At 42.7% G+C, this 27,729-nt stretch overlaps 2 protein-coding genes across 12 annotated transcripts in view; one reads left to right on the forward strand and one right to left on the reverse strand.

Moving 5' to 3' along the window:
* The first annotated feature begins 330 nt into the window (after positions 1–330).
* On the forward strand, positions 331–9,399 carry SLC2A4RG (SLC2A4 regulator). 4 transcript variants are annotated; one of them, XM_031951806.1, is made up of 8 exons: positions 331–857; positions 1,841–1,995; positions 3,839–3,948; positions 4,183–4,370; positions 4,465–4,565; positions 4,711–4,963; positions 5,050–5,174; positions 6,540–9,399. In XM_031951806.1, the coding sequence occupies exons 1-8, from the start codon at positions 594–596 to the stop codon at positions 6,649–6,651; spliced, it is 1,308 nt and encodes a 435-aa protein (XP_031807666.1). In that variant the 5' UTR covers positions 331–593; the 3' UTR covers positions 6,652–9,399. The 4 variants fall into 4 exon arrangements, with proteins under 4 accessions (XP_031807666.1, XP_031807665.1, XP_031807664.1 ...); XM_031951805.1 differs by having other exon boundaries at positions 332–857; positions 1,838–1,995; XM_031951804.1 differs by having other exon boundaries at positions 333–857; positions 4,180–4,370.
* An 18-nt stretch (positions 9,400–9,417) lies between these two features.
* Positions 9,418–27,729, reverse strand: part of ZBTB46 (zinc finger and BTB domain containing 46) — a 159,449-nt gene continuing 141,137 nt past the window's right edge. For 7 of the 8 annotated variants that reach the window (XM_031951798.1, XM_031951797.1, XM_031951796.1 and 4 more), the window contains one exon: positions 9,418–14,848. In XM_031951798.1, coding sequence (XP_031807658.1) covers positions 14,459–14,848 — 390 coding nt within the window. In that variant the 3' untranslated portion in view covers positions 9,418–14,458. The remainder of the gene's footprint in view (positions 14,849–27,729) is intronic. The other variant, XR_004231927.1, reaches the window with a different exon arrangement.

Consider the following 27,729-nt stretch of genomic DNA (forward strand, 5'->3'; position numbering starts at 1 on the left):
GGCGCACTGCAAACCGTGCTGCTACAGCCCTTACCATTCTCCTATGCAGGATCCCGCATAGATTCAGACAGAGGACTCCCGCCCTTCCCGCTCGCTCCCTCCCAGGCTGGCTCCTCCCCACTGAATACCGGCCGGGAGCCGGACTCTCGCCTGGGGAGCGTAGCCGGAGGCGGGAGCGCGGAAAGAGGGCGGGGTGGGGAAGGACGGAGGGCAGCGCCACACTCCGTCCTCCCCCCCTCCCCCCTAGCACCTGGGCCAATGAAAGAGTGAGCCGGCTCCGGGCCACGTTCCATCTCGGAATGTTGATACAGCGCGCTGGCCAATGAGAGCGCGCGACAGGGGGAGGGGCGGTGGGCTGCACGCGCAGCTAGGGAGAGCTAGAGAGCGGGCGCGCGAGGGGGGCGTGGTCCCCCTTGTTGCAGACCCGGGAGCGCGGCGAAGCCAGCCGCCCGGCCCGCTTCCAGGGCTAGGGGCTTCGCCGGCCTGCCGGCCGGGAGGAGAGCGGGGGAGCGGGGTGCACAGTGCGGAAAGGCCGTGGCCAGCCACCCCCTCCCCGGGCACGGCGGCCTGGAGTCGGCCTGGGGGCCCCTTCCATGGAGTCCCAGCGGGCTGTGGCTGCTGCTAGTCGGATCTGTTCCCCGCCCCCGGGACTGACGGCTGCGGCCGCGCTCGGCTGTCCGAGCTGTCCCCCGGCTCGGGGGCTGTGCTGCGGGGTTCTTCCGCCCTGCAAACCTGGCCCCACCGCGGCCCCCGGCCCTGCGGGCAACGCCGTCTACACCGTACTGGTGGACGAGTCTCTACTGAGGCGGAAGGCGGGGTCGGCCTCGGCCCCCGGGAGGCCCGGACAGCTGCAGCAGGTAATTGGGCGGGGGGCAGCCGGAGGGGCGGGGCCGGGGGCTGGGGTGGGGCGCGGGACTATTCTGGGCTGGGGCCGGCGCTGGCTCCTGCATGTAGGTGGGATACGGACGGGGTCCGTGCGGGGTGGGGGGGCAGGGATCGGAGCGGGGGCTCCTCCCGAGAAACTTTCTCTCGCTGCAAAGATGGCGTCGCAGCTGGAGGCGGCTGCAGAAAGTTTGGGCTTGGGGGGGAGGGAGAGGAGGGGCGGGGGCCGGAGCTTAGCGGGTGGGAAGAGGGAGAAGAGACGCCCCCCCCGCCCGGGCCGAGGCCGTCAGTCACCCCGCCGAGCGCTGGCTGGAAGGCGGGGCGGGCCCGGGCTGCGCGGGCTCGGGCCTGAGGAGCTGGGGTAGGCTTGACTTCCCGCCGGCCGGGCCGGGAGGGGGCGGGGCCGGCGTCCGGGCGGCTCTGGGGGGTGGCACTGGGGGGTGGGCCCGGGGGAAGGCCCAGAACGCTCGCTGGGGCTGGGGAGTGTGTGTGTGGGGGGGGGGGAGACGACGTCTTGTACTTCCGGGCCCTGGCACCCAGTCTGTGCTGCCCCGGTGCCAACCAGAGGGAGGAGGATTCACTTCGGAGGTGTTCCCTTAGCCCAGGAAATCTGTGGGAGGGGCGGGGATGGGGGTTAAAAAACAACGGAGCAAAGTGTATGGGCATGTTGCGAGTGTGCGCACGCGTGAGTGTGTGTGTGTGTGTTGGGGTTCTGCATTCTGGGGACTAAAGAAACCCAAGGAGGGAAAATGGGAATCACTCTTACGGGTTCTCCGAAAAAGTGGGGAGAAGATCTGGGGGTGTCCCTTGCATTCATTGCTCCATGCCCTGGTGGGAAGGGCCCTTCTCTGGGGCAGCAGGGAGAACGTCAAACTTGGGAAGAGTCGGGTATTTAAGGAGGGGGGAACGGGTGTGATGCCCTTGCCTCGAATGAGCCGGGCCTGTGTTCTTTCAGCAGGGGGCTATCCATTGCAGTGGCCCGGTGGGGCCGGAGGAGTTGCTTCCCGGACAGAAAGCCGAGGACCCATGGGGCCTCGAGAGCTGGGACGAGGCTGGAGATTGGGACCAGACTGGGCTGCTGCAATCTGCGTACATCCCTGTCCCCAGGCAGAGGTGAGCAGCTCTCTGGGGGTTGGGAGAAGGACCTTTGCTGTGACCTGACTCCCAAGCCTTCTGTAAGGACATTTGCCAATTTCCACTTTCCCCCGGTTTGAAAAGTTGTCTAGTACAGGTATGTCTGAATTGAGAAAGGGGTGATTGGTGGAGGAGGAGCACTGACAGTCTGCCGGAATAGAGGGTGCCAGCACTTGAAGGTGTGAGGAATGGCTCATGATCCAAAAGGAGACAGGACACTAAAGCAGAAAGGGAAACGGGAGCTAGACTGGGATTCAGTTCTTGGGTCAATAGGCATCACTTGCTGTATCCAAAATGTGGGGTATAGGATGGTGAGGCTTGATGAGGAAGCACTAAGGCCGGAGTAGCTGCCTGATTGGGAAGGTAGTAGAATAAACTCTGAAACCTTCCCAGCACTAATGGCTTAACTGAATGAGGTATAACCAGCTGAGCTCTAGGGGAATGGAGGGATGGCTTAAGCTGGGAAGGTCTAGAGAATCCCCTTTTCAGGATAGCTTCTTGATCTGGCTCCTTTCCCATGGACTGAAGCTTCAGCCTTTTTCTGTGCCCAGTGGGTCACTGAGTTGGGTGCTAAGGAGACAGGAACTCTTTTGGTCTAGTAAACAGCCTGGGTTTGGCCTGAGTTCAGAGGTTGCTCTAAAGCAGAGGATCTTGACTGGGAGTCCATGAACTTTGAAAAAAAAAATGTTTTTGGCAATTGTATTTCAATATGATTGATTTCCTTTGTAATGCTATGTGAGAAGGGGTTTGTCGATTTCACTTACCAAAGTGCTTAAAAACACACATACAAATTAAGAAATTTTTCCGATGTCTTTTTTCTGGCTGCTAGGGAATGATGGAGGGACTTGACAGCTTCCTTCCCTAAGGCTAGAAATTCCAAGGACAAAGAATTCCTCCTCATTTCCGATGTCATCATTGACCCTATTAGTACCGCCCTCCATTCTGGGGGGAGATGGACAGGGAGAATTACCTAGTGTGTCGGGGGGTTACCCTCTTATTGGATTGAATGGAGGTAGAGGAGAAATGAGGCTTTACCTCGGCACTTGGCATGTGGATCCTAGTGAAACTGGTCACTGATCAGTTTTTCCCCAGTGGCTACAGACAGACAGTCATTCCCACTTCTCCCTGCCCCATTTGCTTTAGGCTGTTTGTTCTTAGTTTCATTATTGCATAACTCTGGTTAATGTGTGATTCTTTGGGTTCCCTTCACTTCCAAGTGGGGAAGGCAGGATGGGGGGATAGACTTGGCTCACCAGAATGGGGGGCTCTAGCCCAGAACTCCTACTTGTAGAATGAGCAGAGTCAGAAGTGGGTCTAGATTTGTCTTGTGGCTATGTGATTAAGAAACCAGGCTCCAGGGTAAAACAAATCAGAGTCCTTTCACCCAAAAAATATCTCAGTGGCCTCTAGAAGGGCCACTGAGCTACCTTGGTCTCCCTCAGCGTCATTGTGATGGATTTTAGATTGGTAGCCACTAGGATGGTAGGCAAGTGTAGGAACCAGTATGTGTCTAAGTCATGGGGATGGTATATACATATGAATGTGTGTGTTCCCATGTGTCAGGATGTGCACGTGTGCACCAGGCCATGGCAGGGACAGGGGAAGGTGAGGGGCAGCCCTTTCCAAAATTGCTCTTTATTTATCTGCCTTATCCTCCCTTCTTGAGCTCCGCCCAGGCCTGGGCAGACTTCCCAAACTGGCCCTGACCCAGATGGTGTGGGTAGACACTGGCCCCTTGGCCCCTCCTCTCCCTGGTGACTGCCCCCTTCTTTTAGAGTCCCAAGCAATGGAAATAACAGATCTTCCTCTCTACAATTTGCAGATGCCCCCCTGGAAAGGCTGGACTGGATGAAGTCATGGCTGCTGCAGTCCTTACTAGCTTGTCTACTAGCCCCCTGATTTTGGGTCCCCCCTCTGTACCCTTCAGCCCAGGTAATGACTAGGGAGTAGCTGAGGCAGGATGGTGGTATGGTGATATGAGCAGAGGGCATGAGGGAAATAGACAAGTTCAAGCTGGGCTCCCCGGAAGGAGATGCCATTTTAGTCCACTGGTCTATTCTGGGAGTGATATCCTGTGGCTTGGAGGATGGGGGAGGTGGACACTGCTCTGTCTTGGGATTCCCATCTGGCCTCAGGACACAGAAACTTCCTTCTCTCCTCCAGCAGAGTCTTGCTGCCATCCTTGGAAGGAGTCATCAGCTGGACCGTCCGGCAGCTATAGCAGCAGCAACAATAGTGGAGACTGGGGCTGGGACCCCCCCAGTGACCAATCTTCTCCATCCACACCCTCACCACCACTGCCCCCTGAGGCTGCCCATTTTCTTTTTGGGGACCCCACACCCCGGAAGAGGAAGGTGAGCAGGCCCAGGGGAGTAGTGGGGTATGTGGGCAGAGAAGCGAAAAAGGTAAATGGAGTCCCTCAAGATCTCACCATGTTTCTCCTCCCAGAACTCGGTGAAAGTGATGTTCAAATGCCTGTGGAAGAGCTGTGGGAAAGTGCTGAGCACTTCATCTGGAATACAGAAACACATTCGAACTGTGCACCTGGGGTATGATCAGGAAAGTGGGGGGCTGGGACTGACATGGACTGTAGGGGCAGGATATTCTATTGTCCACATGGCACACATCCCAGGCCAGCATGCTTTGGCCCTATCTGGGCATTCCAGGCTGACCTGTGTCTCTGTCCCCATTCAGGCGTCGGGCAGAGCCAGAACAGAGTGATGGTGAAGAGGATTTCTACTACACGGAGCTGGACATCAATGTGGATTCACTAACTGATGGCCTGTCTAGCCTGACCCCCATGTCACCCACTTCCTCAGTGCCTCCAGCCTTCCCTAGCTTGGATCTGCCGGTCCCAGCTCCAGCTGAGACCACAGCCATGCCCACCATCCTGAGTCCTGTGGTTCCCACCACTCTGTGCCATGTCCACAGTGACCATGCCTATCAGGTAAACTGAACCAAGTACTTAAGTTATGGCTTTTCTCCCACCTTTGGAAGGGGTAGTGGAGGATAAACTGACACCTCATTTTTCAGGGCTGTCTGACTCCAATCCATCCAGTTGGGATCTCGGATAAGGGGCTACAGCTTCCCCAGCCTACGGTCATTAAGCCCCCTGTACCAGCCATGCCCTCTGGCCTCAAAAACACCACAGGCATAAGGTGAGTATTTGCTGATTCAGGGGAAGGATTATTTTGGGAAGGGGGAAGAGACCCTCCCTTAGTTTCCAACCATAGCCTCTCATTGGACCTTAGATTTAGTGCTGGAGCCTTAAAGAACTTGAGAGATCAATTCTTCTAAGTTTCCCGTCCCCCCTCCCCCCTCCTTAATTCCTTTCCTCCATTTATACACAAGAAAGAGAAGGTCAGAGATGTTAGTAGTCTTGCCAAGATTTTAGAGCTACTAAGTAGCAGAGTTGGGATTTGAATCCAGCTCCTTTGTGCCAAGTTAAACTTTGTGTCTTGCTGAACAGTAGACTCAGTTAAATAGTTACTGAAAGCTTTAGTGTATTTAGGAATGGACTGGGATATGGGGGCCAAGGGCAGCAGATTCCCATAGTCTCATGGGCTTTGAGAAGCCCAATTTCTGTTTGGACAGAAGCCTTGTGAATGGGGAACAACTAGAAAAGATGGGATAAATATTAAAAACAGTTAAAGTTATCTCTGAGGACTAGTAATCAAGGAATAACATGGACTTAGATTTCTGGAACTACAGCTAACATTTATATAATGTTCTTAAGACATGTAAAGTATTTTGCGTATTTAATATAGTCATCCCAGGAATTCTTTGAGGTAGGTGCTATAAATATCTTCATTTAATGTGAAACTGATATTGAGAGAAGTTATGCCTGGCAAGAAGACTTGCCAGGGTCAAACAGCTTTTAAGCATCTAATACAGGATTTGAATTTGCGTCTTAACTCTAAGGCTAGCCACTAGTGCCGGCTGCTTCCCTTCTATAATAGTGTTTAATCATCTGAGAAACTAATTGTGGATCCCCTGATTTGGGGAACAGAAATTCTGAGGTGGGTAGATGCAAGTTATACAGATGATGAGACTGAAGATATGAGAAATAAAGTAATTTGCCTCTGATCACATACTTAACAGGTGTCAGGATTTGAGCCCAGGTCCTCCTGACTTGAAGCAGCCTTTCCACAGCATCAAGTAGGGACTTGGAGATAAGGAAGAACCCAGAGCCTGCAGGATTAGTAGTAGGCTTGGGGCAGGAGTGGAGAAAAGGCTGTATTTGGAGGTATAGCTCCTAATCTTGATCAAAAAAACCTGAGGGGAGGAAGGAAGGAGTATTAAATTTGGAGACATTGCTGTCACTGATTGGAACCCTAATGCTGGGGAAGTGAGGAGGAGCCCCAGGGCCCTGCCCTTAGGGTCTTCATGGTTTAGCTGAAAGTAGCCTCAGGGGAACAACCAAGTTAAGTGTGATTGTATAGACTAGGAAAGCTGTCTTCTACTTTTGCACTTCAGAGAAACCCTGGGGTTTGGGAGCCTTAACTTCCGCCATTGTTCCCCAGGAAGCCTCGTGGTGAAGCCAAGAAGTGCCGGAAGGTGTATGGGATGGAAAACCGGGACATGTGGTGCACGGCCTGTCGCTGGAAGAAGGCCTGTCAGCGGTTCCTTGATTGAAGCCCAGCTTATTCCAGTCCTAGCCCCAGCCCCATTTCTTGCACAGTTTGCACTGCAGGTGCCTTGAAATCCCCACCCTGTCTGGGAGACTGTTCTCCTTTCTCATGACTTGGGGGTAGCTCTTCTCCCCCCACCCCTATGGGGTCTCCAGAAAGCTCCTCCAGCTGAGGATAGCCGAGCAGCCTCTGCCCTCTCCTGAACTCGGCTCCCCCTGATTTTTTTTTTAAAAAGGAAATAAGCTATTGTTCTCTTCCCTTCCCCTCCCACGAAAGAGCAGGTGGTTTGGAGGTGGTGCCCCCAGAGGATTCCTTCTCTCCCCTGCCTCCTCCCCAGCCTCGTTTGCACGTGTGGGTGGGGACGTCTGTGACAACAGAAAAGTGCCTGAGGAAACCAGCAGTTTGCACTAAAACGCTGAGAGGTCGAGTCAGGCCCCCTCCACCTTCCCCCTGCCCACGCTGACTTCGGGAGGCAGCCGGAGCTGTGGCCACAGCAGGAGCCCGGCAGTCTGGGACAGTGGCCCTGCCTGCATGTGACCGTGATCTTCCTCTTGCTTTAGGGGCAGGAGGGGCTTCCCCTCGCCTCCGTGTGCGTGCGTGTGGTGTGTCTTGTCTCTGTGTAGTGTGTCAGACTCGCTGGTGCCTGTCCCTGCAGAAGGGAGTTTCTGGGTCCCCCAAGAACCGGCCTTCGCAAAAATAGACTGGTTGTGGGCGGGGGTGAGGAAGACGGGTCTGTTTTTTAAAGATTTTTACCCTTTCGCGCGGAGGGCGGGAGGCCTGGGGGAGGGGGCGGCCACACCTCTTCCCGGGCTCCGCCTCCGCCCTCCCCTGAACTTGGGGCCGGGGATGGACGGCGCTGCTGCCTCGCGCCCACGGCCCCGGGGGTTCCAGCTGCGCTCTCCGCCCGGTTTGGGGCCTACGGCGCCGGCTCCTAGCTAACGGAGGGAGGTCCCGAGGGCCCAATCCCCGCCTCCACGAGAGGTGCAACATCCAATGCACTTTGAAGGGGATCCTGGAGAGGGCTCGCGTCTCAAACGGGGAACCTTTCCCTTATTCCCTCCCCATTTGGCGCTGCCGCCCCTCCGGCTGCGCCCGGCCAGGGCCCTGAGATCGGGAATGACATTCCAAACTTTGCTTTCTCTGCAAACCGATTTTCTTGAAACTTTTTCTCCTAAACTAACGACATTAGGTCTTCACAGAGTTTGAAGGGAAAGAAAATTGCACTGTCCGCGGAGTCCCCTCTCGCTCCCGTTCTAGGCTGGGCTGACGGGGGTGGGGTCGTGTGGACACTTTGTACCACGAAGGAGAAGCTCAGATCTCTCGTTTTGGGCCCTCCTGGACATAGCTGTATCAGGGCGAGAAAAGAAAGTAAAGTGTTTTCGGTGTTTTTTTTTTTTCTTTTTCCAGAAGTCTGGGTTTCGGTTTATATGCACAAAACTAGGAGGGGAGTAGGGGCGTAAGTGTTTGGCTGAAGCTAGTCACGTGGGGGCGTTTGTGCCCCGCCCAGGGCCCCCAAGTCCGGGAGCTGAGCCTAGGCTTCCCTCTGGTGGTCTGTCCTGCGTTATAGCTTGCTTGCTGCTCCGCTGCCCTGGGCCCCACTGACTGCCTATTCCTAGGACTATCTCGCACCCCGTAATTGACCCAAGACGAGCCAATGGCGGGGGACCAAGAGCTACGCTGAACGGGGGTTATCGATAGGGCGCCGCATTCCTCACTGCCTCCTTTGTGGGATACAAACCCTAATCCTTGAATACTGGCTAAGTGATAACTTCCAATTAGTGCGGGGCACTGATGGAGCCGCGGCTCTGCTCGTCGTCAGGGGCCACCATCATTTCCCTATAAACTGCTCCTTGGCCATTAGACAACCCTGCGGTCTTACTGACTACTGAGTTTGGCATGAAGGTATCTGGAAACCTAAAGAATTCAAAGGCTGGAGTTAGACAAGTCAACCTTTAAGCTCAGAAAGAAGCTTTGCATTGAAAATGGAAGAGATTGACTCATGGTCCACCACATCCTGTATTTAAGAAACAAAGAGGAGGAAAGAAGTGAATGTTTTGGACACGGTCCCTTTGAAAGGCAGAACTTAAGCAAGATTCCGGATGAAATTAAGAGACTAGATTTTAGACACAACCTAGTCCCAACTCCTCATTTTACAGATTAGAGAAACGAAAACTGACTTACTAAAAGTCAAAAGTTGTCAGAAGTAGGATTCAAACCCATTTGACTGCAAAACACAGCACTCCCCTGAATATGAGTATATTTTGTTAGGTGAATTATGAATGTATATACAGAAATGTTAAGTTAAACCCATAAGAGCTGATAAGGCTAAAGATTCAGGATGGGATTTTAAGGGACATTCACGTTTAGGGTATAGGAAGTGGATTATAATTTAGAAAAGTCTGAATTCAGAGTGATGACATGCGTAGGATAATACTAAGTATTTCTGCCCTGGCCACTACTGTTGCCCCTGCCGCCTTATTCCCCCCCTGCCCCATTCTTTTCTCCCCTAGCCGCTTCAAACTTCGTTTCTTCCTCCTACCACCAGATGGCAACTTTTCCTTTGAAAGCTCTGTTGGGAAGGAAATTCCTCTAAAATCAGAAATTTGCAGACCCTTTGGCTCTACCCTGATTTTGCGGTCCCCTTCCTCCAGTTCACTCTTGGAGAGTTAGAACAACAATTGGTTTCTAAAATGTCAGAGAACAAAGTCAATGAATGAAGCTATGAAATAAATTCAGACAAGTTTTTGTTTTTTGTTTTTTTTTTTTTAGCAGCAATTTCCTGATTTATTGAAACTGATCCATTTTGCAAGTATGTCTAAGCTAATCCCATCACATAAAGTAAATAGAATTTCTAGGCACACCTTAGGCATGCCTACACAGACAAGAAACTGTGAGATCAACTAGAAAATAAAGTCATATTTACCTGTACTACAATTACAGAAAATCAGTACAACACACAGTCATGTTTTCCCACTGACTTCTGGTTACTAAAATCTTTTCCCCCCCAAATATTAAACACATCTTCAATACAAACACAGGTTTATAATAATTAATATAAAGTCAGTATAATATAGAATATTCCCAGCAAAAAATCAATAATCTTCAAACACTGCCCTTTTTGTCTCTTGTTTGACAACAGGTTGAAAGCAGGTTGAAAAAATAAATATATATGAAAAGCATACGCACAGCACTCTCACTACAGTTGGTTCTAAAAAGGGCAGCATCTCAAACACAATATAGGATAGATTTAAAAGTAAAAAGAACCATCAGTATGGCTTTAAGAGTTGCACATGTCACAAAATGATCTAAAACAAGATTATCTTTAATAATATTGCAAAAAATTCCAGTTTTTGCATTTTTCTTGGAGTTTTCTTTTAAAAAGGAAGATGTGCAAAATTGGAAGCATTAAGGTGTGTCTTTTTAGCCGAGGTCCTGTCGAAAGATGGCAGTGTTCTGACTGTATCCTATAACTCAGAGAGAGAGAGCCCAAATATACAACTTTGTCAGGATCCAGAGTTTGATACATAAAACATAGTTAAAAAAAAAAAAAGACGGCCTTCAAATATTTTCCATTTTGGAAACACAAAAAAGCAATTCAAAAAAATACAGATTGTGAAATGTAATCTACACTGTTTCCCTTTTCATAAAAAAATATTTCTTTATTAGCTTAAACATTGATTTTAAAAAAAAGGTCAGTCACTTAAAAAAAACCCAAAAAAACTTCATTTCATAATGTCCCTTCTCCCCTCCCAAACCTCCCTGTAAGGATCTTCTTGCCTTTATACCTTGCATTTTAAAATTCAAAGAGTATTCCAAATAGGAAACTACATATATTATTCACTAATTAGTATCCAAAAAACACTTTAAGGGTACTTGGCAGGAGGGGAAATCCAGAACCTAAATTTACCGGTACACTATTCTTTAAAAAAAAAAAAAAAAAAAAAAGGAAAAATCCTTTCATACAGTACGGCACAAACGGCTAACCGGAGAGAGACAGGCTACTAAGAGCAGTTTGGAGAGAATCAGCAGTATTTTAAAAAATAACCCACAACAAAGCAAAGTATCCTGAGTTTGGAGAGACACAAAGAATTGGAGCTGGAGAAGAATTCCTCAGCTATGTGCAAAGTGACCACCAGAAAATGAGGCAGTCCTCAGCCATCATATTTTATCAAAAGGTGGTTAGAACAGACTCCAGCCTGAAAGAGACTGGGAAATTGATACAAAACTGAGAAGGCTGAACCAGGAAATTCCCATTGGTAGCAAAGATCTTGTTTCCAAATGTATTTTCTAAGAAACTAAGTCTGTATTTAGAAAAGCAGTTAAAAAAGGGACCTTTCAATGAAAGGTACAAAGTTCTTAGAGAGGTACAAAAGGTAAGATGTGATTAAGTTTCTTGAATTCAAGCCAAACTTGAGAGAACAGGAAAAAAATTAGCTTAGTACTAAAGACTATTCCTAGTAAACTGGGAAAGAAAATAAGCCCTTCAAAGAAATTTCAAAAACAAAAAGCCAACACCAATTCAAACCCAGAGCAAGGGAAGAAGCAGCAGCAAGTTAGGTGCCAAGAGTTCAGGCCACAGAGCCCTGACTCCTTTCATTCTATATTCCTACTGATAGAAAAATCTTCAGTCTCCAATTTTCTTCACAGACTCTAGTTTGAGTAAAGGACAGCAGGGTTTCTAACTAAGTGATGTTTACACTTCTAATTAAAGCAGCTGATAAAGTTGTATAGAGAGTACCCTCTTCTACTTTATAGAAACCATTACTGATTTTACATAAAAAATACCCAGGATTTCTGCCCTATGGGGTAATATTTTAGAAAATGATACCTGAATTCTTTGCATTTCCAAATCTGCACACCTCCATCAAAAACAACGCACTTAAAATCTATATCACATATCAGAATGATTTATTTGGTTTAAATACTCAGTGTGTATGTTAGTAATATAGAAGCATGTGCTATATCATTTTGTCATGATAACTATAACAAGTTAGCCTTTGTGTGGGTTTTCTCTCTTTTTTTCTTCTCTTTCTTTTATTTATTTATTTTTTGCTTCCTTTGCCTAAAGAGCATAGAAGTGGCACGTTTAGAACAGGTTTGTACTGTCCGTGGGGAAAAAAAGACAAAAAGCAATATAAAACACTTCTAAGTTTAACACAAAGTAAAGCTCAGCACCCCCAAAAATCTTCATACAAAGTCAAGTTCACTCTAAAGAGAAAGGGAACAAAAAGTCAGCCCAGGATCCAACTTTTATCCCTTAAAACACAATAGCTTAAGGTAGTAAATTTCTATTTACTGAAGTCAAGGTGGATGAAAGTTGTGGAATGTCTTAGAAACTGAAGTGTTTTTAAAAATAGCTTTAATATAGAAAAAGCCACAATATAGCCATTTTTAAAAGTACTGTTTGCATTGGTCTGGATACAACAGATGTCCTCTAGAAGAACAGGGAAAAGGAAGCTGTACAAAGAGGATCCCAGACAAACGGTGCCATGCAGAGCTGCCTTCTGCAGCTCGAGAGGCCAAGAAGCAGTGAGCTTGGGCTGAATTGGAACTCTTAGACAGTGCACAGGATGAGTGATTGTGTTGTGCATTTAGAAAAAAAAAAAAAACGAAAAGCAAAAAAGGTGCAATCTGTGGCTTCATTTCAAAACAAAACAAAACTAAAAATGGGCAATTGGCTTTCTAACAGACTAAATGCTCAACAGCTTTGTACATTTTTGTCAAAGAAAAACAACCACAAACATAACAGTTTGATATGCCTACTACAAACATCATTCCTTGACTGTTTGAAAAACAACAACAACAACAACAAATGAACAAAACAAAACAAAAAAACAAACTGTGGTTACCCATTTTGGAAGGTTTAAGCAGCAAACTGCAGATAGGTTTGTCAATTCATCGTGTTAGCAGCAATAAAGAAAGCGATCCCAGACTTTGGCTCAGAGTAACGGGGGCTATCAGTAGGAGTGGTTTAGAAGATTGGCCCATGTGATCCCCTTCCACCAGATTCAACTGATAGCAGCTCTAGCCCGAGTTGGGGAAACTCTTCAGCCCAATAACGCAGGCTTGCTATGGGTAGAGCCCCAGTGTCGCACAAAGCTTGCCTGAGGTCCAGAAGGAAGCACGCATAGGAAAACTGATGAACATTTCTTCAGAGGAACTAAGAGTGGCTGTGGAATAACAGGGTTGCATGGATCTGAGGGGAGGAAGCCCAATGGCCCCTTCTCCAAGTATGGGTGGGATGGAGATAGCCACTTTACCCTGCTCACTTGAAAAGAGATGCTCGGCTCAAAGCCATCAAAATCCCCAAGCACTATCAGAATGAAAATCTTCCCCATGGCCCAAGGAGGAGGCCTGCTTTAAATGATTGAAATCGAAAGCCCATCTGATGCTTTCACAAGCATTTTGCCTCTCCCATTATGGAAAATAGCACCTTAGAATCATTTGGCTTACCGGGTCACACCGGGACTGTGGTGGCAGGATTCAGGATGGCCCCACCCCTGCCGTTTATGCTGTATAAAAACAGTGAGGTCTTCAACTTGGAGTGTTGTTTTGTTTTCAGCACCAAAGCACAGAGGTGAGAGGTTCAGCAGAGCCCTTCTTCCTTGTACAACAGGACACTTATTTTCTGAAACTTGTCAGAGGAAGGCATTAGGCTGAGAAGGGAAGAGTGAGCTGACAGCCACATGGAATAAAACTGAGGAAAGTCTTCTCCATTAGACAGAGGGGACGTCCAGGGGCTGGAGTCAGGCTCTGCTGGGAAAGAGGTTTGGCAGGGACCAAAACCGGCCCCTGAGTAGGCTTATCTGGTTAATAAAGTACCAGGATCAATCTCCTTTGAAGCAAAGAGCTGGAATGGTGCAGGTTAGCAACAAAGGTCAAGAGAGACATCTTAGCCATTTTCCTTTCCGTTTTTGAAATGTCTTCAATTGGTCAGAATTTGCATATACCTATGAAAAGGAGGGCAGGAGGTAAAGAAGAGAATGGGAACCAGACTCATGTAAACCAATTGAGTGCTGGCTGATCTTACCCCAAGGCCAGAAATGATTCTGTACCTCCTAGGAGAACACACTGTCTCTGGGATACAGAGCTGGGTACAATTATAAACAGAGGGGTTGGTAACCCCAGGTCCTGGAGAGCCAAAACCACCCCACCCTCAGAAAACCAAACTTGTATAGGTTATCACAGTGCTAGACAAGTTTCCCCACTCAAAAAAAAAAAAAAAAAAAACCCCACCATTTACTAGAGGTTTGCCTTGCAAAGTGATCACTGAAGGGTTGGGGAGGCCATCTGTACATGTACTGGTTGGTTTACATGGACTGATAAGTACACTCGCTACTACTGGAATTTTTATTTATTACTTTGGATAGAAGCCGTCCCCTTATCCCTTGGTGTTTAAGGTGGGGAAGGTTTAAAAAACCAAAAAAGCATATGCCTTTGAAAAAATTCCCTCTCCCCACTTCTCACTCCATTCACAAAGCTCATCTCTTCAGAAATAGTCACTTGCATGCAATTGGATTTGCTTCCTTATTGAGGCAAAGGCAGATTTAAGGGGTGAGAAAGAAGAGGAGCCCTAGGAAGTAATGGGAAAGAAGCTGGAAAGGTAAGGAGAAGGGATAAAAAAATTTGCCACCCCAAGTGGTCTTTACTAATAGCTGAATTAAACAGTTAAAGGACTTACATTTGATCAAATAAAACAAAAACAAACAAAACTTACACATGGGAACAACAACAAGGCTTCTTTGCTTTTCCACATTCTCCTTCCTTCTTCCCTCCCTGCCCCCCACCCCTTGGCCCCCAAAGACCGTTCCCTATGAAATCCAGGTAAAATCCTTGTCATGCTCCCCAGAATTCTCATGTTCCTGGGAACAGTCAACATCTTCTTTGTCATCTTCTAAAATCACATCATCCTGGGAAATACCAACATCATCTTTCCACTTGATTTCATCATCATCACCTAACTCCTCATCCCCCTCCACTTTGATGTCATCGGGATCCTCCATATACTGACTTTCTCCAGGGTACATTTCATCTGGAGAACCTTCTCCTCCATTCTGATCCAAATGGCCAGGAATGCCCCGGCCTGAGCAATCGGTGCATACGCCATGGCGGCGGGAGCCATGCTTGATTCCCACACTTGCGGCAGACATAAATACTCGGTTACATACTTTGCACACATATTTTTTGTCTTTACTGTGCACCTGGACAAAAAGAAAGGGATGCACAAGTCAATTCAGAAGAAGGAAAGTCCCCACATCGTTTTCTGAAGCAGGGTCTGTAATGAAAAATATAATAGCTCAGGAAATAGTTTCTGATTATTTAATAATCCAGGGGTCATTAAGTAACAGGTTCAAAATTAATGAAAAATATATTCAATAAGTCATCTTAGGTGGCTCAGTAGATAGAGTGCTGGGCCTGGAGTTAGGAAGAATTGAGTTCAAATCCAACCTCTGACACTTAACTGCCTCAGTTTCCTCATCTGTAAAATGATTTGGAGAAGGAAATGCAAACCACTCCAGTATCTTTGCCAAAAAACATCCCAAACAGGATCAAGAAGAATCAAACACAACTAAAGCAACATATTCACATAAAATTATGGATCCTACGTGCTCTAACTATTTCTTCTCCTATTGAAGCACAAAGTTTGGTTCATCTAACTTTCTAGTCAATTTATCAACATGTTTGTCAATTATACTAAAAACTAATTCAAATAGGCTCCAGAGTCAATTGTTAAATTTTCAGTGTAAGCATTTACAATTTGGAAATGAGCAGATAACCATATATCAAGGCTCAATTTAATATTTTGATGATTTGGTCCCTAAGTTCAATCATTGTGGAAAGATAAAAGTAGCATATTTTTAATTAAAAGAATCTACACTTATCAAATTGTATCTTAAGCAGTAAATTCCCAAATAATTTCTTTATTATAATAGTAAAATACTATATCTGATACAAACTAGGCATGCCAAAACTTTCTTGAATTTATAATGTTTTCTTTCAGACAATTTACTTTACTCTGAATCAACAATCCTTGGTCCTCTAGGCCACTTACCAGATGATAAGGACAGAATCTTTAATCCATTAATAAATTAATAAACATTTGTTAAGCATCTAGTACTTGACTGCTGTGGCAAGTACTAGAAATACAAATACCAATACACACACACACCAATAATTACTCTTAAGTAGATTTTATCATAAGAAAGAACTTGTACAGATATAAGCACAGAGTAAACAAAATAAATCCATGGTAATTAAATGCTGTGTAGATAAGGGGAGGTGGGGAGGGCACTAGTCCGTTGGTACCAGGAAGAGTTTCCTACAGAAGATGGCATCAAAGCCGAGTCCTGACAGAATAAATGGATTCAGTGAGGTAGAATGGGGAGGGAGAGCGTTTCAGGCATGGGACATAGACGGAGATGGGACATGGAGGGCAACACATAGGGGCAGAAAGAAGGCCACTATGGCTAGACTACAGAGCACAGAAAGGAATGTGAGACAGAATGAGGCTGGAAGGAGAAGATGAGACCAGGTTTTGAAGAACTGTAAAACTCCAATAGTGAAGCTTCTATTGTATTCAAGAGGCAATAGGGAGTGACAGAAGTTTATTTAGTAAGACAATTACTATACAGATTATAATATGCTATACTATACAGACCTATACTTAAGGAAAATCATTGGACAGCCAGGTGGAGGATGGATGGAGATCGACTTGAGGCAGGGAGATGAATCAGGAGGCCACTAGTATAGAGACCAGACAAAAAGGGATGAACTGAAGGGGGGGTTGTGTGAGCGAGGAGATGTTGGAGAGAAGTGTCAAGGGTATTGGAGTATCAGAACCAGGGAGACCAGATGAAGAGCGGGGAAGTCTGGAAGAGTGGGGCTTGTGGGAAAGGGAATGAATTCTGTTTTGGACATGCCTAGTTTAAGATAAATTTGGAACATTTAGTTTGAAATATTTAATAAGCAGCTGGTGATGCCAGAGTTAAGGGAAGAGATTGGATATATTGATATCTGAGTTGTCCGTCTAGAAACTATAATTAAATCCACTAGAGATACTGGTTTTGTCAAGAGAAAAAATGTAGAGAAAAGAAGGCCTACAAAAGAGCCATGGGGAATACCCAGTTAGAGGATGTAATATGGAAGATGAGTCAGCAAAGGTGACAGAAATTGTCACATAAGTAGACTGAAAACCAAAACTAAAAATCCATAGATGAATGAATATCAAGATATTAAGATAGATTGGAAATTGGTTGACTATCCAACTCAAAAGATAAATCATTAATAATTCCATGACAAGTAGGAAGTCTCTATTGGAGTGCCCCAAGGATGTACAGTGGAATGGAATAAGTATTAATAAAGTACCTACTATGTTTTAGGCACTGTGCTAAGCACCTTACAAATGTTACCTCATTTGACACTCACAACAACCCTGTAAGATAAGAGCTATTATTATTTCTATTTTTATAGTTGAGAAAACTGAGGAACTTGCGTGATTTGCTGGGATAGAGGTTGTGACTTGCTGGGAAGGAATTTGAGGCTAGATTTGAATTCAGGTCTTCCTGATTCTAGGCCTGGCATTCTATTCACTGTACCACCCAGGTGCCTCTGTTCTTAGCCTTGTACTATTTCATATTTTTATTATATATCTAAGGCAAGATATAGATGAAATCTTAATTAAATTGGCAAATGACACAAAGCTAGAAGCAATGCTAACAGATAACACATAAGATTATAGAATCACAAATTTTTGAGCCAGATATTGACTAAGCATCTTAATTAAATTATTTTTTTTTATTTTATTAAAAATGTATCTTATCTACTTTGAAGAAAATTAAGCCAAAAGGAAGAACATGACCACTATCACAGAGCTAGTAGGCAGGAAATGTAGATTTTCAAACAAGGTGCTGTCCTTTGACTTTGAATCTAGCACATTTTCCACTATACCTATTTTCCTCCTTAATAATGTAAATTAGAATTCAAAAAGACCTCTGCAGGATAGAATTGTTGACAGAATAAAATGAGAATTAGGAAGGATAAAAATGAAGTTCTTACACTTGGTTCAACAATCAATTCCAAAAGTTCAAGATTCAGGAAACAAGGTTAGTAGTTTGTCTGAAAAAGATTTGGAAATTTTGTTGGACTGCAAGTCAACATGGACGTTGCATGGCAGCCAAAAAATTAATGAAATCTTGGGTTGCTTGATGCATTGCTTCCAGGAAGAAAGAGATGATAATTGTTCCATACTTTGGCCTCATCAGCCCACATACATCTCCTAAGTTTTAAATATGGCATTTTATTTTTGCTGAGGCAATTGGAGCTAAGTGACTTGCTCAGGGTCACATAGCTAGGAAGTGTTAAGGGTCTGAGATCACATTTGAATTCAGGTCCTCCTGACTTCAGGGCTGGTGCTTTATGCATAGTGCCATTTAGCTGACCCAAATATGGCATTTTATAAAGAACAACAATGAACTCATGAGCTATTAGAATAAGAGATTTAAGTCTATACCACATGAGAATCAATTGAAGGATTTGGGGTGTTTAACCTAAAAAAGAAGGCTTTGGGGGTTTGGAGGGAGCAAAGAAAGACTTAAAGTACTTGGAAAAACTGTCATAAGAAAGAAGAAATAAACTTTTTTTATTTGTCTCCAGAAAGCAGTCCCAGAAACTATGGGGAGGATGTTGCAAAATGGCAAATTGAAATTTGATATAAAGAAAAATTTCCTAACTAGAGATATCGAAAAATGAACTATCTTGAGAGGTAACAGGTTGTCCCCTCAAGCAAGTATGGATGACCACTTATCCAGTAGGGTTGAATGGTAATTCTTTTTTAGTTATGGATTAAACCAGTTATAGTCATTGAGGTCCTGTCCAACTCTGAAATTCTGTGAATTTACTACATTGAAAGCTCCAGAAGGGCATAAATCATTTCAACTTTTAAGTACATAAACCTTTGTCTCATCTAAATTTATCTGCATTATATATCTCCCCTAGCATAGAGCTTTGCTTGTAGTGATTATTTAATATTTTAATTTAATAAATAAAATTTGAATTAAAAGTCATTATAAGGACCAAAATAGAATATTCATTAAAATTTAAAAAATTTAAAAAATAAATAATTCATTAAAATGGGGTCCTACTTATATGAATAGTTACAAATCATAAGGGAGACTTACTTGGACCTGGCCATTTTTGCTCAAATACAATGGACAGCAAGAATTCCCAATCAAGAAGATAGTCCAATGTTTAAGGTACAATTAAACCCCAAAACTTGAATATGATTAGGGCAAAATCACTTGAAAATACAACATAGCATAGGATAGATGATTGGAGGTTACAGATAATAATGTCAAAAAGGCTGTTGTGCAATTAACTTCTTTTTTAACTTGGGGAAATCAACTTTGTATTGGAGAAAAATACTAGCCACTCTTTCCCTATATATGAGGTGAATGAAAGTGAAACTTTAGACTGGTAAAAGAATTCTCTATAAAAAGCACAGGTTTAGTACCACCCCAGATTCTGTTGCCTTAAGAATAAGGTGTTGGAGTCCAACAATACAATGAGGTGAAGGAGAATTAAGCTTGTAAGATCCAGGATTTGTGTTTTCTGCCATAACAAGAATAATTACTTATAGCTTAATGTAGATATGAAAGAAACTTGCTGAAGTTATTTGGCAGAACCCATTCCTAAACAGTAATTTATAAACCATCTCTAATAATAGCCATTCAGTTTTTATGTGAAGATATTCAGTTAAAGGAATTGCCACCTGAGGCGGGCTATTACATTTTAGGACAGTTCTAATTATTAGACTTTTTTCTCTGATCAAGCCAAAATTTTCTATGGCTTATTCTTAGGGCTCCTAATTTCTTGAACTCTAGTCCTATCTCAGCAACTACTTATTAGCTAGTTCCAACTGAGCTATCCTTTAAGCAGCTCAAATTCAGCATTTTCAGAAATTAGTTCATTGTCTTTCCCCCAAATTCATCTTTCCCCTGATTTCCATGATTCTAAATTGAAGACTCTACAAATCTTGCACTCATGCAAACTTAGAGTCATCTTTAATTTTTTTAATTTTCCCTCACTGCTTATATCCAAATCAGTAGCCAAGTCTCATCAATTCTACCTCTACTTCTCTTGCCTGTCTCTTCTCCATTTATTTGGCCATCACCCTAGTTCAGGCCTTTATCATCTTTAACTGGCAGTGTGGTAACAACCTCCTTCTTAATCTTCCTGACTTAATTCTCCTTTTTAATACATTCTACATCTCTCATCTCTACTGGATAAGTGGTCATCCATACTCTGCTTGCGGTGACAATCTGTTACCTCCCAAGACAGTTCATTCTACTTTTGGATATCTCTAGTTCTTAGGAAATTTTTCTTTTTATCAAACTTCAATTTGCTATTCTTCACACAATTTGGCAATTCATAATTCCAAATCACAGGCCTGACCATGTCATTCTCTGGGTCAAGAAGACCCAGAACCTTCCCAGAATGTCTAGAATTAAAAATTAAATTAAATGTCAATTAAAGCCTTCATAATCTAGTTTTATCTTCTCTTCAGACTTATTCTCTTTTCCTCTCCTTCCAATATTCTGTTCCACATATATCATGCTCCAACTCATCTTTGCACCTTTGCACAGGCTGTACCCATGTCTGGAATGCCTTCCCTCTTCATCTCCATATCCTGGAATCTCTAGCTTCATTCAAAGGTCAGCTCCTGCATGAGGTCTTAGCTATCACCCTAGCTATCAGTACCCTTCCCCCATTCCAAATTACTTGGAATTTATTGTATATATTTTGTATTTATAGTGGTCATTTCTGTGCAAATTGTTTTATTTCAATAGAATATAAACTCTTTAAGAATGGAAATCAGTTTGTTTATACCCTTGTATCCCAGTTTAACATAGTGCCTAGCAATAATAGGCATTTAATTACTTTTGAATGAATGGCTCAGTTTACCCTCTGGCACCAAGTTAACCATGGCTAAATTCTCTTTCACATGATAACCCTTCTAATAATTGATGATAACCATTATATCCACTCTAGATCTTCTCTTCTCCGGGCTAGTCCCTGGAGTAGTTCATAGTAAGGCATTTATTTTTTTTCATCCTTTCACTATCCAAGTGGCTTTTTTTTTTGGATACTCACCAGCACCTGATCAGGACATTGAATCCAAAGAGCCATACTCCACTCATTCTTGATAAATACTTTTAAGGAAATCTAAGTTTAGATTAGTTTTTTGACTGCCATGTTGCCTTGAATAAACTCAGATTGAATTTGCGTTCTACTAAAATTCCTAGGTCTTTTTCATAAGAACTATTATTAAGCATGTCTCCCTATTCATTCGTTCAGGAACAAACATTTATCAACTACCTACTATGTACAAGTTGTTGGGAATGCAAAAATCAAAAGATCATACATTTTGGAGCCTAAAAAATCTTTTAAATCGCCTAATGTAATTCCTTTATGTTAAGGATTAAGAAGATTGGGCCCAGGAAGGCCAAAAGACTTTTCAGAGTCATGAAGGAAGTGCCCATGGCAGGATCTGGACTTGGGTCCCTGACTCTAAAGCCAGAACTCTTTCCACTGCATCACACAGAGCTTGTCCTTGGGAGCATATTTTCAACTAGGGACTGCTGAGGGAAAGGACAAGGACACTGGTAAGCACATATAATATGGATTATAAAGGGATCAAAGGAGAACTGCAAAGGGAGTTTTGGAGTTTTGGAGGCACTTGTGTTTGAGACAGGAATCGAGTAGGGTTTCTTAGAGAAGGCACCTGAGCTGAGCGCTGAAGGCAGAGATTGCACAAATGCAGAGAACTAGGAGGGAAAATCCTGAGCACACGGCCTCAACCAGGTGAGAGAGTGCACAGACAGAGAAGCTGGGGCAGGAGTGATGATGAGCTTTGGTAATGAAATACATGGGGCGGGGGGATGACAACAGAAGCCTCACCAGGCTCACATCTGATGACTGGGATAGTGGGATAGTGGTTACACGAACAGACTCAGGCCCAAATAGAAATTCTTCTGCTGGGTATTTGGGATTCTTCCTGCCCTGGCTCCAATCTACCTCAGGAGCCTCATCTTTCCTCTTCCTGCACCCACAGGTGCACTTAAGTTTACCTTCTTGCTGTTCCTCACACAAAATTCTATCTTCCATTTTCTTTTACGTTAACTATTCATCTCATGTCTAGTCTACGATCCCTCCTCACCTCCACCTCTTAGTTTTAGAATTCCTAGTTTTATTCAAAACCCAACTTTCTATTTCAATTCTGGCAGTAGTGGGGCAAGTGGTAGAAGTTGGGAATGGCAGGAATTGTCCTTGTGGAGCATGATCTGCTCTCTGGTGGGGCAGCTGCTTTCAAGGATCACCCAAAAGGCCCCTAACTTTCTCTTACTCTCCAAAGTGTTATTCAGCATGCTGAAAGCTTATGTGAAATCATAGAAGTATCATGAGAGCCCTAGATTCATCCTCTGCACCTAACTCCACATTGAATTAAGGCCCTTCCATGGAAAAAGGAGAACCATCATATCTTCTTCTGTCCAGTTAGGAGGATAAGAAAATTCAGATCATGACTCAGGTACTGGTGAGCACAATAGCCATATAAACCATCATTTTCTGTTTTAGTGCAAATATATATTTATAATATGAGAGCGTTAGTTCATTTCCTTTACTTGTTTAACAATTAAAAATGAATATTTTTTTTGTCTAAGATTATGATAAGAACAATTTAAATATTATCTTTAAAATGTTTGGTTCATAGCCTTGTGATGGAAAGAGCCATCTGCATCCAGAGAGGACTATAGGGACTGAATGTTGATCACAACATAGTATTTTCACCTTTTTTTGTTGTTGCTTGCTTGCTTTTTTTATTTCTCATTTTTCCCCTTTTGATCTGATTTTTCTGCTACAGCATGATAAATGTGGGAATATGTTTAGAAAAATTATATATGTTTAACCTATATTGGATTACTTGCTTTCTAGGAAAGGGAGGAAAGAAGGGAGAAAAATTTGGAACACAAGGTTTTGCAAAGATGAATGATGAAAACTATCTTTGCACATATTTTTTAAAATAAAAAGCTATTATTTTTTAAAAAAGAAAAAAAAAGTTTGGTTCAAAAATCAATTTATACATGAAATCTTTATCTCCCCAAACTAGAGTCCCCACTCAATTACCTCCTATTTATTTTGTTTCTCCAATAAATAAAAGCTATGTGAAGCAGAGCATATTTCATTTTTGCCTCTGTATCCCTGGTGTTGAGCAGTGTCTAACTTATAGCAGGCACTTAATAAATGCCTGATGATTGACTGACTGAATATTCAAGTTACAGAACAGGACCAAGGACAGATCCCTGGGACACTACTAAAGAATGCTCTTCAGTCTGACATCAATTAACCACTATTTTAGGGAGCTGCTTGTTCAATGATGTTCAAATCCATCTAACTGCACAATGATCTAGTCCATGTGATCCCATCTTGTCTATAAGGATAATTTCAGAAGCTTTGTCATGCTATTTATTACTTGTGTGATCTTGGGCAAATTCTAACCTTTCAGCCTTAGTTTTATCATCTATAAAAGAAAGGAATGGGGTTTAGGTGATTTCTAAAACCATTTCCATCTCTAAGTCTTGCTAAAATCTATATATATCATGTCTGAAGCATTCTCTCTGATTTACGAGTCTAGTAACCCTGTCAAAAACAATTAAGACTATAAACAGATTCAGGAAAGAGAATGTTCTTAAAGTATCAGAATAAAGTAGTAACACAGTTGACACTAGAACCAGATTTTCTAAACTCCTGCCCATGATTCTTTCCACCATGCATGTTAATATGTTGTTAATATTGTTAATATCCTTGTTAATATGTCTATTGATTATGATCTTATCAATATGTGGGTATTACTACCAGTCATGTATATTAACAATTCCCTCTTCTTACTTTTCCATGTTGTCTCATAAATCACATATAGAGGACTTATCAAACTAGATTTTTTTTTATGCTTTGTGGCTAGCAAGACATTTGAGTTGTCCACTTATTATCTCTCTCTCTTATCATATGCTCAGCCCATCTCCTTTTCCAAACACATATTTCCTGGATGCTTTCTCTTACATCATTTCTTAAATTGTTAAAAGGCATTGAAATGCTATTTCCTGCCTATCCCTTAAAACAGCACATTGTCTTTGTTGTTTACACTCATCTAATTAACACTTTTAGGAGATATTTATGGCCAAACATCCTAAAAGCACACCCACTTCATCCTACCCTTCACCTTAGTAAGCAAAATATCATGGTAGGTACTATACGTAATGACTTAAAGGGCATATTGTGAAGCAATTCTGTTCTTCACTATTCCCATTGTTCAGCAAAGAACCAATATTCCATATGGAAACCAGCATTTGACTGGTAATGATGGTGACTTAAAATACCTGCAGAAATGTGTGCTTCTCACTGGCTACACAGCCAAAGTGTTCATCAATGATGATGTTTTGTTGTTAGATACCTTGGGCTTTGGCTTTGACAAATTCTAGCCTTTATTTTCAATGATTGAAAAAACACTTTAAACTTATTATATCCAAAATAGGTTTTTCCTTTCCCCCAAACTTTCTCCCCTTCCTACTTGTCCCATTTTTATCAGTGATATCAGCATTCTCTTAGTGACACAGGTTGGATATTTGGGAATCAGAAGATTACAGACTTATGCCTCCAAAATAATCTGGTTAACTCAAAGCTGAAGCAGAAATCTATCCTCTACTCAAAGAACTCCAATGATAGAGAATTGTAGACAGAGTGTTAGAGTATAAAGAGCAATGGAAAAAAGTGAAGAGATCTGGGTTCACGTTCTGTCATTTGTTAATAATTCCATTGGGCTGGCCACATTGTTTGAATGCCAAATGTACACTTGTCAAAAAATTTTTTTGGAGAACTCACACAGGGCAAGCACTCCCAAGGCAGTCAAAAAAAAGCAATACAAAAACACTCAAGGTCTCTCTTAAGAACTTTAGAATCCACTGTACAACATGGGAGACACTAGCAAGCACTGCCCAGCATGGCATATCCTTATCAGAGAAGGTGCTGTGTTCTATGAGAAAAGCAGAATTGAATGAGCCCAAAAGAAATGTGAGTTGTACAAAATTAGAGAAGCCCCCAAATATTTACAGGGACTATTTGTGTTGGACCTATGGCACTCCAAGCTCACTCTGAGCAGCCACAGATCATATAGTGATGCCATTTTGCTCCTCTATAAGAATAAAGGACAATCATCATAACAAGCTGTAACTGTGTAGGCTGGCTTTCTCAGTCTGACCAACAACAGGCCCCAGGCCAAACCCGACTTGGTCTCTGTTTGGGCCTGGATTGGCTCAGAGTGAAGGTAGATAGCAGTTGTTTCTGTTTTGGTCAGAAACCCCGAGTATCTTCACTTCCCAGATTTTGTGACTGCATGACCACTTATCAGGTATGGGGGGGAATTCCTTTGTGAAGAAGTTAGACTAGTGGCCCTTTCTATTTTGAAATTCTATAATTTGGTGATTCTGTTTCAAGGCTCTTATTATTTTGGGCAAATGACAATCTCACTCATTTATCTGTAAGAAGGAACAAAAATTAAAATGGTGTGGTGGACAAAGAGCTGATCTTGGAATCAAGGTCTGGTCTAGATTCTATCTCTGATGTTGTGGAATCTTGAGTAAGCCCCTTCTAAATGCCTTAGGTAATTCCCTAGAATAGAGATAGATGGATTGTGACTTGTGTTGGAGAAGGCAGCGCTCACGTTGAGAGTTTCTCATACTGAAATATGTGAAAAATCACAGAACTTTCACATATTTGAACAAGATGGGAATAATAATAATGATGCTCATAGAACCTATCTTACTCAGTTATTATGAAGAAGACAAGTTTACAAATCTCAAAGTATTCTAGAAACATGAGCTATTATTATTATTATTATTAAAATTATTTATTATATACATAATATACATGAGTCAATCTGTATATCAACAGGTTATCTTTGATGTATGCAGTCCCACCTGTTGACCAATCATAGAGAGGTCAGTATTCAAAAGTCAAGCAAGGGGAACAGGAAGGACAAAACCAAGAGATGGAACGAATATCTACTCTAGATTGATGAGTGCTTAGGGGGAAGAATTAGTTGTTGTTTTCCATTTCTCTACTTTCCTCACCCACATGTGGTTTAGAAGTTTTGATACAAGGGCTAAGTCTAATGTAAGAAGGCTCTCCTTTTGGCAGACTGCTATTATTTCAGTCAGGAGACAACATGTGTGTACACATACACACACTCTCTCTTTTTAGAAAAGTAATGTATTGAGTACACTTATACAATCATTTAAAGAGTATAAGATATAAAGGAAACACTTCAATTCATTTTAGTTGCCTGATTTAAATGAAAAGACTATGGAAAACAAATACTTTCATATTCTTTCTGACTCACACACATATTTTCCCTGGAACCAAAGTCTTTCTTCTCACTTAGAACTTAATAGGGGTCTAGTCACAATATGGAGGATGTGATGAGGTACAAGCAATATCTTAGGTCTGCCATGTACAGGCTGGTTTTAGTTTTTTCCTTTAAAAAGTATTAAAACTGTCCTTGAAGTTTAATTGGTTCATATTACTAAAGCTTGGGTTGTTGATATGGTTTCCTGGTCACTTGTGTAAAAAAAAAAAAACAACCCCCCAAAAAACCCCTAACTACTCCCAATGATTAATTTGGGGACTATGATGACCAATACAGAAGAAGGGAAACTGGCTAAATAAATCTCCTTTTGTTAACTGTCAGAACTCTTGTGAGTGTTTCACTTTGTTCTAATATTGATCAGCCTGATCAGTCTGTAATGCTGGGTATCCAAATATATTTTCTAGGATTGGCTTAATTGACATGAACCATGACATGGACTCTTTTCTAAGATCTAGTTTTTCTTCTTCACATGGTTTCTAGTGTATCTCTTTTGCTCTTTCTTCTCTTTCTCCACTGTGCTTTATTATAGCATAACTCTTTAAGGGTAGGAGACAGGATGGACTTTTACCTCAGGTGTCCAAATGTTTATTGCAAACTAATTTTCAAATTATTAATATAATCATAGATAAGAACATTAATTTTAAATGTAAAGCTAACAGGAGAAATTTTTAAGATTTCTTTCAACAGTACTATGGTTTGCAAAAAAAAATTTTAAAAATATACATACTCATATACTCACACTCATATGTACACATATACATATATGCATATACATGGATTAGATATGCATATGTATGCATACATAGATATGTAAATATATTTTATGGCTACATTATGAATATATGATATGCACAATATGTGGCTATATTCATATATCTACATATATACACACATATCTGCATGTAAATCCATGATCCCATTTGAATATTATACCAGCCCCTGTGAGGTAGGGACTGTGATATTTGTTATTCTTAATTGACTAAATTAGTTGGGAGGACTTATGTGACTTATCCATAATCACACAGATAATATCAAATGGGATAGATCTCCCTGATTCAAAGTCTTATATTTTATCCACTTTATCAGGATAAACAATTTATCAAAGCCAAAACATACAATTTAATTAAACTGCTACTTGTTTCATATGTGATTTTTGTTTTCTTTAAATCACTAAACTTCTTCAAAGCTCAAAATAGAACTTTTATTTTTTTAAATGCATAGTTCAAGTGATATGGCACTTGTAAACTTTAGGTTTGGGTTATTTCCAAAACGTAATTATTTTTGTTATTTTACAACACAAGAAATTTGGAAGATAAATTTTTAAGAAATTGTGCTTTTAGGCATAAACCTTAGGGAAAAGTTATATTTGGAATGGGGACAGTCTTGGGGACCAGCTGGCAAAACAAGGTGTGTCTGCAAAGAGACTAACCAAACCAAGAGAGGGCATTTGAAGCTTTTGGTGTCTGCAGGGATACTGAATGAGCTGCTTGGATGAGCTCACAGAATGCCAGAAGAGCAGCACCCAGAGGAGGTAAGAAGGGGCATCTCAGGGAGCACTAAGCCCCAGGACCAGATGGCTGGGCGCTCATCCGAATGGACAAACACTCA

This window comes from Sarcophilus harrisii, chromosome 2, assembly GCF_902635505.1.
Source record: "Sarcophilus harrisii chromosome 2, mSarHar1.11, whole genome shotgun sequence".
Taxonomy (NCBI): Eukaryota; Metazoa; Chordata; class Mammalia; order Dasyuromorphia; family Dasyuridae; genus Sarcophilus; species Sarcophilus harrisii.

Bases quoted from the DNA above. Each gene is read 5' to 3' on its own strand.
- SLC2A4RG (XM_031951803.1), top strand. From the start codon at position 594: ATGGAGTCCCAGCGGGCTGTGGCTGCTGCTAGTCGGATCTGTTCCCCG. The intron at 4,566-4,710 runs GTATGATCAGGA...GTCCCCATTCAG, and splicing joins ATTCGAACTGTGCACCTGGG to GCGTCGGGCAGAGCCAGAAC. The intron at 4,964-5,049 runs GTAAACTGAACC...CTCATTTTTCAG, and splicing joins ACAGTGACCATGCCTATCAG to GGCTGTCTGACTCCAATCCA.